Source organism: Eublepharis macularius, chromosome 12 (genome assembly GCF_028583425.1).
Source record: "Eublepharis macularius isolate TG4126 chromosome 12, MPM_Emac_v1.0, whole genome shotgun sequence".
NCBI lineage: Eukaryota > Metazoa > Chordata > Lepidosauria > Squamata > Eublepharidae > Eublepharis > Eublepharis macularius.
Genome location: NC_072801.1, coordinates 65,576,540 through 65,593,685, shown reverse-complemented (window position 1 = coordinate 65,593,685; position 17,146 = coordinate 65,576,540). Strand labels below are relative to the sequence as shown.

The window sequence follows — 17,146 nt, the reverse complement described above, 5'->3', positions numbered from 1 at the left end:
CCAGCCAAACCCATGCTGCTGCTGCCACAAGCCCCAGCCGAGCGCAGAAGCTGCAAGCCACTGCTGGGGCAGCGCACGGAGGCTGCTCCGTGCGCCACCCCAGCAACAGCTCACGGATTCTGCGACTGGCTGGGGTGGAGGAGCACGCAGCGGAGCTGGCGTGGCTGGCTGCAGCTGCTACTGCAGCCAGCCAGCCAGCTCTGTGCCACCACCGCCACGCACCCCAGCTGGATGCACAAGTCGCGAGCCGCTGCTGGGGCGGTGCCCAGAGGCTGCGCCCGGCTGGGGTGTGTTGTGGCAGCGGCGGCAGCAGCAGCACGGAGCTGGCTGGCTGGCTGCAGCAGTAGCTGCATCCCAGTCATGCCAGCTTCGCTGCACGTGCCTCCGCCCCCGACACCCCCTCCGGCGCCCCTCCAAAGCCTGCGCGCCCGAGGCCACCGCCTACCTGGCCTCCATGGGCGCGCCGGCCCTGGTCCCCAGAGAGACATCTTTTATCTTTAAGGATCTTCTCTAGCTCCCTCACAGCTGCTCTTCCAAGTCTTAATCTCCTTCTGATTCCCTCTTTGCAGTCTCCCTGTTGGCAGATTGAGCCAAGGAATAGAAAATCTTGAACAATTTCAATTTCCTCATTGTCAACTTTTAAAATTGTATAACTCCTCCGTAGCCATTACTTTTGTCTTCTTGATGTTCAGATGTAATCCTGCTTTGGCACTTTCTCCTTTAACCTTCATCAGTAGTTGTTTCAAGTCTTCACTATTTTCTGCTAGCCACGTGGTGTTATCTGCATACCTCAAACTGTTAATTTTCCTTCCACCAGTTCAGACAAGGATGCATATCATCTCCCTACTTGTTCAACCTCTATGCAGAGCACATCGTAAGGAGAGCTGGATTAGATCTAGAAGAAGCTAGAGTAAAAGTTGGTGGAAGGATCTATGGTACACCAAGGAATTTGTCCTCTGAGGCTATTTTTATCCAGGAGGGGGTTGATTTCTGGAGATAGGTTGTTATTCCAAGACATCTCTAGGTCCTACCTGGAGGTTGGCAAATCTAGATCGGACTGGTCCTTGGGACACACACACACCATTTCCTTGCTCTTTTCAGCCATCTGGATCCCCTTCGATCCCGCTCGTCCTTTATTTCCCTCCTTTTCGGGGGTCTCCTCTTCTCTGGCGCCTTCCCCTTTAAACACCGCCCCAAAGCAAAGTTCTCCGGCGGGGCCCGCCCCGTCAGCAGCTCCCGCCCTCTCCCTCAGTCCCTCCCTCTCCCTTTGCCGGTGCAGCGCCCAGCCGAGCTGCCTGGACGAATCGCAACTTTCGCGGCCGGGACGTGGCGGCGCTGGAGCCGGGCTCCCTTCGGACTGCCCTCTGCACCCACCTGCATCTTTACCACCTTCACCGTTCCCCGGTTCCCACCCACCCCGCGCCTCCCCTGGATGGATCCCTCTTCCAGTTGATCTTTTGGGGATCTTCGCTTCCCGGATCAGCCTCGCGCAACTTCTTGGCTTTTTCCCGCCGCTGTTCCACTTTCGCAACGATTTTGCATCCGCCTTTGATCCCCAGTTTGCTACGATTTTGCATCTGCTTTGCTACCCGCTTTACTCCCCGCTTTGCTACGATTTTGCACCTATTTTGCTACGAGTTTGTATCGGCGCGACAGCACCCCCCCTCCCGTACTATTGCCAAGTAACCCCGCAGCCCACCCTCCCTCGTTTTCTCACAGCTCTTCGCCCCAGCAGCTTTCCGGCGGATCCGTGCGCCCCTCCACCGGTTGCTCGGGATCCACCGCCCCCCGCCCCTTTGATCCACCCCCGCCCTCCGAGCCCGATGAAGCCTAGCGGGGGAGCCGAGGGGACAGAGGCGGAGGGCACCGAAGCCGAGCGGGAGCCACTCAACCCCGAATCCTCGGAGACTTTGGGCGTCTCCGCCACCTACCGGGAGTTCGTGCGCCGGAGCTACCTGGAGCTGATGAGCGCCAACCAGCATTCACTCCATGCCCTCAACTGGCGCCGCCTTTACCTTAGCCGGGCCAAGCTCAAAGCCTCCAGCCGCACCTCAGCCCTGCTCTCCGGCTTCGCCATGGTAAGTGGAAGGAGGCGCCTTCTGATCCCCCCCAGCCACGCCTTGCCGCTTGTCTTTATGATCCCCGTGGCTCTGACCATTGAGCGGCACTTCCTCTGAGTGTGCCGCTCACCATTTCTCTCTCCACCGATCGGTCCTTGGCTAGATTCAGGTGGTTAGTAGCCATGTTGGTCTGCAGTAGAACAGCAGGACTGGACTCCGGTGGCACCTTAGGGATCAACAAGATTCGCAGGGTATGAGCTTCGGGAATCAGATCTGTACATATGAAGAAGGGAGCTTTGACTCTCGAAAACTTATAACCTGAAAATCTTGTTGGTCCCCTAAAGTGCCGCAGGACTCGAATCCTGCTCTCTCCTTGGTTGTAGCTCTTTCCCTGCAGGAACGCTAGAGCTGTTAATCCATTAATGTAATTCCTGATCTCCACTTTCCAAAGAATGGGAGGGGGGGTGCCTTTGTTTGTGACTGAACCTCGCTGTGTTTCTTCTTCAGAGCACAGAAATTGCAGCGCTGTAACCACTGGTAATCACTCTCCTGCCCCAGATGGACCCAGAACACTCACTTAAATTCATACCCTACGACCTCTTTTCCTGCCTGGCCCCTTGGGTTTCAAACTTGTTGATTCAATCTCTGTACCGCCTTGTCGCAGTTATGAAAGGAACCTAGATGTTCTAACAGATCCAAATCTCTTTTTAAAAGAGGCTTGTGCATGTGTAGGCAGAGAGGAGACTATGTCCCGACCCAGAATATTCAAGGTTTAGAGCAAGGAATCTGAAAGCCAGGACTCTTGGGTCCATTCCCTGTTTTGGACAGATTCTCTCTTCTGTGTTCCAAAACAATGTGGAAACTTCTTTGGCTTAGCGGCTGCTTTTTGCAGATCCTGACTATAGCGGGAAGTTTGGAACAGTGCCTGATTCCTCCCAAGACAAGACAGAGGCTGTTAAAGCAATCAACAGATTAGGAATAATAATACGGAGAGATCTGTGGTGCACCACCAATGTGCCTGCAGCTTGTCACAGAAGGCAGCCTCTGTCCCTAGGAACTTACAGTTGAAACTATGAGCTGGAAAGTGAGGAGGGGGAAACCTGGGCATTTGCCCAGGTAAGTTAATAACTTTGTTTCAGTAGAGAACAGGGAAGATGTTATGCTAAAGGCTTCAGTGGAAAACAAATGGGTTCGAGAGGAGACAGAGAGAGGACATCCCACAGGAAATGGAGCAAAATCCCTCAGCCCCCTTTACCTAATTGGACAGTGGAAAACACTGTCAAGTCATAGCTGACTTTTGGCAACCCCTGCTGGGTTTTCACGGCAAGAGACTAACAGAAGTGGCATGTCATTGCCTGCCTCTGCAACCTTAGCCTTCCTTGGAGGTCTCCCATCCAATTACTGACCAAGACCAATCCTGCTTAGCTTTCAAGATCAGACTTGCCTGGGCTATCCAGGTCAGGGTATCTAATTGGACAAGAAGCAGGAATTGTAGATGGGGATCACAAATTTCCATATAAATATATATAAATTGGATGTGCGCCACGAGATGGTCATGCTTATATGTTCCTCAATAGACTGGGACTCGTTTTGCTTCATTTAGCCACCCTGGAAACAGTGTGCTCTACAGCTTCTTTGCTGCGTTGCCCCTCCTTAAGAAGGTGTCCAATTAATGTCAGGGTGCTGTGGAACATCAGAAAAAGGAGATACAAAGCCTCTGAGGTTGCACAAAAATCCTACTTGCGCACACACACTGTAACCAAAAAAATCTCCCTGCAAATCTGAAATACTGTTCCTGCTTTGTGGCAAATGAAGACAGCTGTCACTTTTTAACCTGGCGTGTTATGGGTGTGCCCAGCCATTTGCTAGGTCAGTGGAGCAAAATGAAAAGGGCTGCTGTATTCAGGGGGCCACAGCAAGGGCATCATCACTGGGTCTCCTTAACTTGGAAGAGGAGAGGTGTACAAAGTGAGAACTCCTTTGCCCACCTCTGCCCCTCTTGGGAGCCCCCTGCAGAGAGAGACCAGCAGTGCTTCTTGGTCTCGTGGGCCCTTTGCAGTTCTTGACCTTCCCATACCCTAGATCAGGCCCTCCTTGCAAGCCCTGCCTAATCTTTGCATCATTTCTGTTATTCAAATGTGCTGCTGTAGCACAGTGGTTAAGTGGTTGGGCTGCAAATCAGCACTCTGCCGGTTCAAATCCCACTACTGCCGTTAGCTCATCAGATGGCCTTGAGTAAGCCATGCCTCTCAGCCCCAGCTCCCCTTCTGTATTGTGGGGATTATAATACACTCACTTTGTTCACTGCTCTGAGTGGAGCACGAATCTGTCTAGAAGAGCACTACATAAGCACACTGTTCTTAAATTAGAATATTTATTGTTTGTACATACCCGGATCAATGTGTGCCAGATAGCTTCTGTCCAGCAGCGCTCTTCCGCTAGCTCTTCCGTTTGTGCAAGATCAGTGGGTTTCAGTGAGCCCTTGTGCAAATGAAAGGGCTTCCTGCATGGCAGAAGCTATCTGTCTAGTGCACGTGGAGCTCATTCATAGGATCCAAGCCTTCCACCCTGTCGCTCTGGATAAATATCTACAAGGTGATGCTACAAACAGCAGAATTCTGAACCAAGTAAAACAGCAAGATCAAAGGATGAAAACAGCCAGGTGGAAAAAGAATAGAAAATGAAACAGTTTAAAATAGCATTAGATGTAAATTCAGGAAGCTCTTAAAAGAGCCAACGTCAAGCTGTTAAAAGCATATCATTAATAAATACAGAAGTGGGGAAACTCAGTCAGCAAAGCTGAGGGGTTATATTATTCAGCCCTTGTTAATATAATGCAAAACACCTCAGAATTGGCTGTAAATTATCCTGCACAGCAATTTTCATTTTCAGAGCAGGTATTATCAAGAAAACAACCATACTATACATTACTCTTTTTTTTTTTTTTTTTTTGCAAAACACCTTTATTTCGAAGGGACCAAAAAGTCCTTATCCCCAACTCTGAATGTAGTTTTCAAAACTGAAAAAGTAGATGTACTGATTGGAAGTTTCTTCAGACACCCACAGAATCACAAATAAAGTCTGAAATAACTTTTCAACTTGAGGTGGACATTAGCTGTGAATAGACAATGAGGCTGGGAATATTGCCCTTCTGTGTACTGACAGAGTATTTTAGAGGGCAGAATTCTCGAAGGGCAGAACTGGAGTGAAAATGAAAAGCAAATTATCATTTCATTTTGGTAGCTTTCACTGCATTGGGAACCCAAAGCAGCGTACAACATTGATCTCTTCACCACACTATGCTCACAATGACAACCCTGTGAGGTAGGTAGACCCAAGCAAGTTGTTGTCAATATTGAGTCATCACAAACCTTAGATTTGTATGGCGCTTTGGAGGGCTCAAAATGCTTCACGTTACTTCTCTTGTCGCAGTCCTGGTAATTGCCCTGCGAAGGAGGACAGTTGCATTCCCATCATGCAGTGAGTTGTTTGCCAGAGCAAAGGCCAGATCTGTACATTGTTGGGTGTTGGGCTACTGAAATCATTCCCCTCCAGTAGCACAGTATCCAGTGTTGTATAGATCCATCCTCTGACTCGCCTGTGAGCTCATATCAGAAGTAAGATGCAGGGAAGGGTGGGGTAGGGACACCCTGATTTGTAGTTCAGGTTCTTAGTCACTGCACTACACCACAATATAATTCTCAAAAAGATGTCCATGTTTCCTCCAAAATCCTAATGCTTCCTGGTTTCCTAAATGCTTTTGCAGAACTTTAGCTCAAGTACGAGGCCTGCTTTGTTTGAAAAGCAGGGAGGAAATGGTTTAAAAAGCAGAAACGAATCTGCTCTTTGCAACACACCTCCCCCCTCCCACTCTTCCCGTAGACCAGTCACCTAATTCATTTCCCCTTTCTGCGTTACCGGATGCATCGTCCCCTTGCGATGCAGAGAGCAGAGCAGTGTTCAGAAGTGAGTAAGGGGCCTCTCCCTTGAAGGGAGCTCGATCTGGACAGCGCTGAGTCTCCCCAGCCTGGCCGGAACAGGAGGATGTGGCCAGATAAAAACTCTGTGTGTTTGTGTGATGTTTCCGTTTTCTGCTTTCATCTTTTACTCTTAAAAAAAGCTGAACTTTCTAAGTCAAAAGATGTACTTTTGGACTCACCCTTGCTTTGTGTCAGCAGGAAAGAGCTGTCTAGCCATGCTCAGAGGACCAAAGAACACATTTAAAAGAAAAGTTGAAGCTAGTTCCTTTCACAGAGGAAAGGCGTTTTAGGCTCAGACATCGTTTGCTGTTAGGCCGTCTTTGCTGGAAGAGGGGAGAGGCTTGGTTGCCGAGCGGATGGGCTTGAAAATGCTCAACGAACTCCTAAGCAGAGTTACTCTGTTGATTTCAATGGGCTTAAACTGGAGTAACTGCTTAGAAATTCACTGAAAGAGTGATAAAATTTGAAAGCTAGATTTTGTGGTCCTTTGCAGTGGGTTACATTGTGTTCGACTAACCATGCCATCCCTGATATTAATAATATAATAACATTTGATTTATATACCGCCCTTCTGGACAACTCAATGCCACACTCAGAGTGTTTTATAAAGTGTGTCATTATCCTCATGACAATCACCCTGTGAGGAGGGTGGGGCTGAGAGAGCCCTGAGAGAGCTTTGACTGACCCAAGGTCACCCAGCTGGCTTCAAGTGGAGGAGTGGGGAATCAAACCCGACTCTCCAAACTAGAGTCCTGCTGCTCTTAACCGCTACACCAAACTGGCTCTCTAAGCAGAGTTGTGTCTTTCGAAGTCCACTGAAGCACTTGTGATGGTACTGTAAATGTGTGGCTTTCAACTAGTGGAAGAGGCTCTTCCTTTGGAGGAAGAGGTAAAGGTCACAATCCATACATAACTGAGCAGAGTACTGGGTACAACCCCATTCAGAAATCCCCTGAGAAATTAATGGTATCAAGGAAGTGTCAGGCTGCCGTTTTTGTAAAATTATTATTAATAGCTTGGTGACGGCACTGAAAAAGTAAACAGTCACCTTGGTGGCCAAGTAAAATTATCTTTTAAGGTGCTGGGCAAAGTCATAAATATAATTTATTGCTGTACTTCAGATCTATGCCGTTTCTCCTGGTGGGCTCCGTTAAGATTCTTTGGCTCCCAAGAATAGTTTCCTAGCCCTGGATCGCCTTCCGCAGTTCTTGAATTGTCACCACCTCATCCGCACCATCAGATTTAGGCAGTTTGCCACCGTCGGTAAACATTCAGGCCAAGCCTTAACTTGTGAGTCCAGAGCTACTTTAAAAAGCACCATCCTATTAAATGTGGCACCCTTTAAAAAAAAAAGACAACCTGCAATATAAATGTACCTTCCAGACCCACCTAGCTTTAAGAATAACTTTGCTAAAACAGATCATAGTTCTAGGGCGGTATCCCTGTTTTCAGCCGCATTCTTCCATGATGCTCTCAACCACGGTATGAATGTAACAATTAGGGCTGTCAGCTCTGGGCTGGGAAATTTTTGGAGATTTGGGGAGGGTGGAATTTGGGGATGTGATACCATATCCCTCAAACCTGCCATTTTCTCCAGGGGATCGGATCTCCATAGTCTGGGGATCATTTGTAATACTGGAGAGCTCCAGGCCCCACCTGGAGGTTGGTAACCCCAGTAACAACTCTCTCGTGGCACCTGTCTCCAATATTAGGTATTCATACTCAGGGCTTTTTTTCTGGGGAAAAGAGGTGGTGGAACTCAGTGGGTTGCCATCAGAGAAAATGGTCACATGGCTGGTGGCCCCGCCCCCTGATCTCCAGACAGAGGGGAATTTAGATTGCCCTCTAAACTCCCCTCTGTCTGGAGATCAGGGGGCGGGGCCACCAGCCATGTGACCATTTTCAAGGGGTTCCGGAACTCCATTCCACTGCGTTCCAGCTGAAAAAAAGCCCTGTTCATACTGTTTCAGAACAGGGAGGCTCTATTTAACTGTCTTTGCTGGGATCCCTTGTTTGCCCTATCCTCCATGAGTTTGCCCAGATCTTTGAGGAAGAGGCAGGGTGGGGGAACAATCTAACTCCTAGGGCTGGAGTCCCTATTCTCTTGCCCAGTCAGGTCCCAGGGCAGAACTGCATTCCACACTGTGTGATCTCATTCGCTTGTAACCAAAGCAACAGCGAGCTTAGGGAAGGGAGGGAGGAACAGAGAAATTAGACCAGTTGCAAGTCCTGTTCCACTTTGGGGGGTTGGTGGGAAGCATTCAGGGTTTTCCCTTAAAGGGAGTGACATTTTCTATTTCAAAAAAGTTTTTGCCCTGCTTTCCAGCACGGGAGCCCCTGAAGCTGCTTATGATATTGTTAATCCCACACACACAAAGAGAAAGCAAGTAATATCTGAAGGCAAGAATACAACGTGATAAACTATAAAGCATGCCCAAAGCAATAAATAAATAAATAAATGAGCATCGACTGGTACCAAAATCAGGAAGCCAAAGCTTGGACTGCTGTCCTAAAAACAGAGGTCAAGTGCCAGTCGAACCTCATAGGCAGACCAGGGTTTTGGTAGCACCACCAAAAAGGCCCCCTTTGTACCTTCCCACCTGCTGAACCTCCAGAGGCAGCGGCGCATGATGTAGGGCAGCAGTCCCCCACCTTTTTGGCACCAGGGACCGGTTTCGTGGAAGACCATTTTTCCACGGACTGGGGGGGGGGGCGGGATGGTTTCGGGATGATACAATTGTGCACTTTATTTTTATTATTACATTATATAATAATACAACTCACCACAATGCAGAATCAGTGGGAGCCCTGAGCTTGTTTTCTCATCTGGGGGTGATAGGAGGTGGCGGCAGACACAGTATAAGGCCAGTACTCACGGACCGGTCATTGCAGAGGGCAGCAGCAGCTGCACCACGCACGAGGTCTATATTTTTTAGCGCAACTGTGCGGGCAGGAGGCCAGTGGTGCCTCTCCACTCTTCAGCAGCAGCTACACCACCAGAGGAGAGGAAGAGGCAGGCAGAAGCAGACTTGGACAGACGGCAGGTGATGCTCAGGGCCCAGCGGGTCCGGTGGAGACTGGAGGAGGCAGAGGCAGCCTGGGGCAGGTGGCAGGCGGCACTCGGGGCGGTGGGCCCAGCAGTGAACCGGCACACAAAGGTGCGAGGGCAGGGCAGCAGCTCCAGCAAGCGGAGCCACACCGACCACAGCATGAGGCAGCAACTGCGCGTGTGCCGGCTGGGAGCGGGAGGAGAGACCCAGAGGCATAACGGGAGTCAGATGGCCAGGCAAGGTGGTATTTCTAATGAAAAGTGCAGGGCTGGGCAGGCAAGGCGCTGCTGCCCCTCCCAAGATGGCGATTGCCTACCTCGCCTGCTCCCTGGAGCCGAGTCTGCACTCGCACACCACTCACCTCATGTGCACCCCAGTTGCTAACAGGCCACGGACCGTTACCGGTCCGCGGCCCGGGGGTTGGGGACCCCTGATGTAGGGCCTTCCCCTCTTACCCCACCCCAGGCAGTGATAAGCAAAACATTGATTCTGGAGAGGTGGTATTATAGCTGCAGTCAGTGAGATGAGAAGTCCCCAGTGCAAATCTCTCTCCAGCCATAAATTCACTGGGTGGGTTTAGGCAACCTGCTGTAATTCCTCTGCCTCGCCTTTGTCTTTCCTCTCCTGCCCGCTATTATAATAATGCAAACCTACATTTATAGGGCTATTGTAAGACTTACTGATGTAATGTACAAACTGAAGAGCCATGTGAAGCCGTGAGATTGGGGGGGTGGGATGATGGAAAGGATTGGGGCAACTCGCCCTTCTTGGATATGATAAGCATTTAGGGCTGTAATCTCTGCCTTTCTCATGCAAAGGTTTGACTTTCTGGACACTCAGTTGTCCTTTATGTTCTTTGCTTCCTGGATGGTAAAAAGCATGCTAACTTTTCGTTTGGCCAACTGTGTGTGTGTGTGTGTGTTCGTGAATGTTCTTGTTCATTTTTTTTTCAATCAAAATAATATTTTTCTACATACTTGGGAGAGGTACTCCTCCCCTGCCAAAATATGCAGAATCCCTTCCCCCCTCTGTGGGTGGCTTCGTTCCACTGCCCTCTGGATAGGTCACAGCCGTCAACGTCACTATCAATCTTCAAGGGAGTGCTTGAACACTTTGGAAATGCTTTCTAGCTGATGACGCCCATGGATGGCAGCTCCCGTTTGATCTTCTTGGGAATCATCTAGAAATGGGCATTAAAAGTCAGAGCCCTGAAACCCGACTTCAGCAGCAGGGCCTGGAACAGGTGATGTAGTAAGGGAACAGGATACTTCTAGCCATATGCAGAGAGCTCTCTCGGTCAACTGAATAGCAGGATCTGAGCCCAGTGCCACCTTAGAGACCAACCAGATTTTCAGAGTGTAAGCTGTCGAGAATAAGTCTGAAGAAGGGAGCTGACTCTCGAAAGCTTTCACTCTGAAAATCTGGTTGGTCTCTAAGGTGGACTCCAATCCTGTGGTTCAACTGCAGACCAACATGGCTACCCACCTAAAACGATCAAGCAACTGAGTAAGCATGACCAGCCCCCATGTGCTTCCAGGTAGGTTTGAACTCCACCGACTTTCATTTTAGGAAGTGACTCCCAGTCTAAACCTGCTTGGACATCACATGCAGCTCATGCTATGAGGGCACACCTATCTGCATTTCGACACAAAAGTACATGCATTTGGCTAGGTCCTGTGCAAGGATACATTATATGGGTGCCGCATGTGTGCTTCCCACATGGGGGTTTCCTAGGCAGAAATCTGTAGGAAATTCGTTGTCCATAGACCTAGATTTAATAACAGGTTAATGAGGCTGTCGAATCTCTTAAGGGCACCGGACTTCCGGTTTGGGATTCATGGAGGTCTAACGCAGCTCCATTTGTGGAGCTGACCGGATTGCCGTTTTAACCGGCCGGAGGGGTGAAAATAACCCGCGGCCGACTGCTCTCAGGCGGGGAGCAGGCAAAGAACGCTCAAGACCCTAGGGTGAGTTAGATCTCGGACGAGGGGGGGCTCTACACAAGGAGTCTCCCCCCCGATCCTTGAGGTCCCACCTTGCGACGGGTCGGCTATAATCTCTGCGGCAATTTTGGGGCCAATTCGGCTGGCATAAGACCTACATACCCAAGCTTCGATCGGGGAGGGAAGTCGAGAGGAGAATTTAAGATCGAAACAGCGATTACAACCCGAGAAAGCTGGAGAGAAGGTAAAGATCGCTATCTCTTGAAACGGGACAGATTGACAAAAACAGAGAGGAAAGAAAGTAGACTTTTAAACTGCAACAGACTAGCGAAAAGGAGGTGAAGACTCGGCAGGAGTTGTATTTTAAAAGAGACTAAGTTTAAAGAAGTTATTACAAAAATCGGACTATTGTTTTGAATACCTGTGGTTTTGGAGCTGTGGGAAAAAGACACCATCGCGAGACCTGCTGTGGGAAGACGGGAGACAGGAAGTGCGTAACAACAATAGAGTGGCTGGAGGGAAGCGGCCCTTGCCAAAGGACAGGAAGTGGGGAATCGCCATCTTTGAAAGTGGAAGGGTCGTGGCTTCAGCGGAAGAGGAAGTAGGCCATCTTGGATTATAATAACATAGAGAAACCATAGAGAAAAGACGCCCGACATTTTGGATATAAAAAATTAATTTTGGCAAAGATTGGGACATTTAAAAAAAAGGAAAACGTTTAATTATACGCCACGGAGCTGAGGAAGAGAGCAGATTCGTGGGAGCGAGCTAAAGCAAGCCCCACGATGTCGAAAAAAGAGTGGCAATCGGCAATAGAAAACTTGGACAAAAAACTTATAGACATGATGAAAGAACTTAAGGACACGAAATTGGAGCTTATTAAAGAGGTCAAGGAAGTTACACAGACAGTAAAGTCGGAGCTGTCAGAAGTGAAAAAAGGTGTGGAAACGATTAGCAGTGAATTACAAGGAACGCAGCAGAGAGTTAAAACAGTAGAAGACGCGATGGAGAATTTAATAGACACGCAACAAACAGAGATGAGGCTGGTGAAGGGGAGGATGTCAGTTGCAGAAACTAAACACATGGAGAAGCAGCTTCGTTTTCGTGGTCTGCCAGAAGTGGAAGGGAAGTCAGCGCAAGAACAGATGACTGAGGTGTTGGCTGATTACCTGGGGAAGGAGGAGGAGGAAATTGTGGCTATCCTAGATGTGGCGTATCGTGTGAACTCGAGAATTGCAACCCAGAGGAAACTACCAAGGGATGTGATTGTGCAGTTTACAACTAGAAATATGAAAGAGAGGATTGTGACCAAACAATTTCAAGATCCATTGGAGATTGATGGCAAGACGATTATTATAATGAAGGAACTGCCCAGATCAGTGTTATTGGACAGGAAAAAATATAGAGTGCTAATTCAGACTTTGAAGGACATGAATATCAGATACAGATGGGAGTTACCGGAAGGAGTGTCCTTTGAGTTTGGAGGGGCAAAAAAACGCATCAGATCTGAGCGGGAGATGGAGAGATTTATCAAGGACAATGAAAAAGACTTACCAACAAAACCATGAATATGGAGTGTAAAGTATTATCTTGGAATGTAAATGGACTAAACTCACCGAATAAGAGAAAAAATATTTTTCATTGGCTACTAAAACAAAAATGTGATATTGTTTGTTTGCAGGAGACCCACATTAGAAAACATGATGTAAAATATTTAAAATCTGGAAAATTGGGCAAAGAATTTGTAGCGGCTTCCAACAAGAAAAAAAGAGGAGTGGTGTTGTATATAAAAGAGGAGCTGCAGCCAAAATTTGTTATGAGAGATGTGGAAGCTAGATTTGTAGCAGTGGAATGTAATTGGAACTTAAAGAGAGTGTTGGTAGTCGGACTTTATGCACCTAACGGTGCAAAGGAAAGCTTCTTTGAGGACTTAAGGAAGCACCTAGACGATCTTGTATATGACCAGATAATTCTTGCTGGAGATTTCAATGGAGTGACAGATTTGGAATTAGACAAAAAGACTACAAAAGCACAAAAGAAAAGAGGACTATTGCCAAAGCTTTTTTTTGAGTTGATTCAACAAGAGACTCTCGAAGACGTATGGAGGAGAGAATATCCTAAAACCAAACAGTTTACTTTTTATTCTGCAAGGCATCTTACATTATCAAGAATTGATATGATCTGGGCCTCAAAGGACTTAGCGCTATGGACTAAGGAGGTAGAAATAATGCCGATGGTAGGCTCAGATCACAACCCAATTATGTGGAAATTTGGAAAAAGGAGAAAAAGGAAAGCCTGGAGAATAAATGAGGACCTGTTACAGGAAAGTGAGAATATGGAAACACTGAGAAGAGAGACTAAGTTTTTTATACAATACAACGTGAATAAAGAAGTACCAACCAGTAAAGTTTGGGACGCGTACAAGGCGGTTGTAAGGGGAATACTAATGGACTTAAATGGTAGAGCAAGGAAAAAGAAAGAGGAGAAAAGACAAGAGATTGAGGAGAAAATAAAGGCCAAAGAAGTACAGTTAAAAAAGAGACCAGGGAAAAAGAAAATACATCAGGAAATCAAAATTCTTCAAGAACAGTTAACAGCAATGAGTAACAAAGAATTGGAGTGGAACCTTAAAAGACTGAATCAAAAAGCTTTTGAGGGTGCTAATAAACCTGGGAAATATTTGGCATGGCAATTAAAGAAGAAAAGGGAAAAGAAAATAATAAATAAAATTTGTGAAGAAAACAAAACGTATTTGGAGCAGACTACCATTAGCAGAGCCTTTTATAAATTTTACGCTAAGCTGTATAATAAAAAAGAAGTAAACAAAGAATCAATAGCATCATATTTGGAGAAAACCAAACTTCCAGAGATCTCGGAAGCTTGGAGAAATAAGCAGAACAGTGAAGTAACTGACGAGGAAATAAATATGGCAATACAATCCGCAAATCTAGGAAAGGCGCCAGGGCCAGATGGACTTACGGCTAAATTTTATAAGACAATGGCCAATGAACTGGCACCATTCCTAAAAGAGGTGATGAACGGAGTTTTTAGGGATCAAAGAATTCCAGACACTTGGAGCGAAGCGAATATATCATTGATCCCAAAAGAGGGCCAAGATCTGACTAGCGTGAAAAATTATAGGCCTATATCACTACTCAATAATGACTATAAAATTTTTGCGAAGATATTGGCGGAGAGATTGAAGGGGTGGCTCTCGGAAGTCATAGAGGAGGAACAAGCAGGCTTTTTGCCAGACAGACAAATAAGAGACAACTTAAGGACAGTGATCAATGCTATTGAATACTACGACAAGCGTTGTGACAAAGAGGTTGGTTTCTTCTTTGTAGACGCTGAAAAAGCGTTTGACAATTTAAACTGGGACTTTATGTTTGCCACTATGGAAAAGCTACAACTGGGAGAAAGATTCGTCAGAGCAATCAAGGAAATCTATAGAGACCAGACTGCAGCAATTGTAGTGAATGATGAATTGACCAAAAAATTGACGATTAGTAAAGGAACAAGACAAGGTTGCCCGTTATCTCCATTGTTGTTCATTTTAGTATTGGAGATTCTGATGATACAAATTCGACAAGATGAGGAAATACGAGGAATAAAAATAAAGGACTATTCATATAAGGTCAGAGCATTTGCAGACGACATAATGTTAATTGTAGAAGACCCACTGGAGAACATGCCAAAAGTGATAGACAAGATCAAGGAGTTTGGAGATTTGGCAGGTTTCTTCATTAACAAAAAGAAGTCAAAGATATTATGCAAAAACATGACTAAGCAGAAACAACAATTGTTAATGGAAACAACGGATTGTGAAGTAACTAGTAAGGTGAAATACTTGGGAGTTGAGCTGACTGCAAAAAATATAGATTTGTTCAAGAATAATTATGAAAAATTATGGACTCAGATAGAGAGAGACTTGATCAAATGGAATAGATTGAACCTGTCATGGTTGGGCAGGATTGCAGCAGTTAAGATGAATGTGTTACCAAGAGTAATGTTTTTGTTACAGACAATACCAATCATCAGAGACTCTAAACAATTTGAAAAATGGCAGAGGAAAATATCAGGTTTTGTTTGGGCAGGCAAGAAGCCTCGAGTGAAAGTAAAAGTTTTACAAGATGCAAAGGAGAGAGGCGGAATGCAACTGCCCAATCTGAGACTTTACCATGATGCAATCTGCCTAGTTTGGCTAAAAGAGTGGATGACATTAAAGAATAAGAAACTATTAGCCCTAGAGGGATATAAAAAAATTTTTGGATGGCACGCATACCTATGGCATGACAAAGTAAAGGTCAACTCGATGTTCCTGCATCATTTTGTAAGGAGAAGTCTATTTACAATCTGGAAGAAGTATAGAACTTACCTACAAGAAGGAACCCCCTTGTGGGTGGTTCCATATGAGGTGATAGATCCGAGAGCTGTGGATAATGAACAACAATGTTTAACGTACAAAGAAATAACTAAGATTGAAGTATCTAAACTTAGAATAAAGACGCAAGAGGAACTATCACCTAACTATGATTGGTTTCAGTATAGACAGATTAGAGACTTATACAACTCAGACTTTGCAAAAGGGGGCATACGAACAGAGAACTCGGAACTAGAGCAGACCCTTCTTAAAGAAGACAAGAAAAGAATATCCAAGGTATACCAAGTATTGCTGAAATGGTATACTGAGGATGAGATAGTTAAAACACAGATGGTGAAATGGGCTATAAATTTCAATAAAGAAATAACAATGGAGGCATGGGAATACTTGTGGAAAACTACAATGAAGACAACGACATGTATCAATATTAAAGAGAACATTTTCAAAATGATCTATCGTTGGTACATGACACCAAAGAAGATTGCGCTAGGGAATTTGAATACTTCTAATAAATGCTGGAAATGTAAGAAACATGAGGGCTCCCTCTATCATATGTGGTGGTCGTGTGAGGTAGCTAGGCAGTTCTGGGGGGAAATAATAAGAGAAATGAGTGAAATTTTACAGTTTCAAATAAATAAGAACCCAGAACTCCTGCTGCTAAACTTGGGAATGGAGGGAATTCCAGCCCATCATAGGACGTTGATTTTTTATATGACTGCAGCAGCTAGACTTTTGTATGCGCAGAAATGGAAAGTACAAGAAGTACCAACTATTGAAGATTGGATCTACAAATTGCTGTATATGGCTGAAATGGACAAGATGACAAGAAAACTGAGAGATCTGGACTCAGGGCAGTTCAACACAGACTGGGAGAAGCTGAAACAATACCTGGAGAGGAAATGGGAGGTGGGAGGAAAACTGTGGCAGTTTGAGAACTACTGAAATATAATAAAAGTATAAAAGAGAGGGGTGACTTTACCGGGGGAGGAAGAGAAATGTGAATTTATAAGCAGTTAGATTAATTGATTGATATATATATAGATATGTATAGGTCAACTGATAGAGAATAATTAATGATAAGGTTTAAACATGAGGATTGACTAACTAACAATATTTTCTTTCTTTGACAAGATTTATATGCACCAAACTGAATGTATAGAAGAGTTAAATTGATTGAGTATCTGAGGAGTTATATAGAATTACCATAAAAAGTTGAAATGAGTAATATATAGAGAACAAATCAAATTGTTTGATTTAAATGTGGGAAATTTTTATGGTTTATGATATATAGGTTTATATAGAATTATTCAAAACTGGAAAATGGGATAAATTGTTTATCTAAAGATGTATAGTTTGGGTGTATAATAATTAAAGGAGTTAATGATGCACTGCTTAATATAATGGAGAATGTATATCTGTTTTAGACAGAGGAATTTAATAGAAGTAAGGGAAAAGGGACAGAGGGTGGGAAAGCTGTTGGAAGTCAACAAAAGGGGGGGAAAGGGAGGGGGTTAGAAACGAAAAATTAGGGGAAAATTGATTGTAATGTAAAAATAAAAATGTTCTAACCCAATAAAAAATTTTTCAAAAAAAAAAAAAAAAAAAAGAATCTCTTAAGGGCACCAATGAGAATGCAGGCAAGTGTGTTGCAGCCTCTGGGGCACGGGTGGCTGCCGGCAGGAGGTCCTCTCTGGGAAAGAGCCAGAAGTTGAATGCTTAGTCCAAATCT

The 17,146-nt window shown here is 45.7% G+C and overlaps 1 protein-coding gene across 2 annotated transcripts in view; it reads left to right on the top strand.

Annotated features, from left to right (window-relative positions):
• Positions 1-17,146, top strand: part of ORAI3 (ORAI calcium release-activated calcium modulator 3) — a 37,396-nt gene that overhangs the window by 11,388 nt on the left and 8,862 nt on the right. Inside the window, exon 1 of one of the 2 annotated variants that reach the window (XM_054992404.1) lies at positions 1,337-2,078. The exons of the other annotated variant lie outside the window; for it this stretch is intronic. Within the exon in view, the coding sequence (XP_054848379.1) occupies positions 1,824-2,078 (255 nt within the window). The 5' untranslated portion in view covers positions 1,337-1,823. Of the gene's footprint in view, positions 1-1,336; positions 2,079-17,146 lie in introns of those variants that run through there. 2 annotated transcript variants of the gene reach the window in all.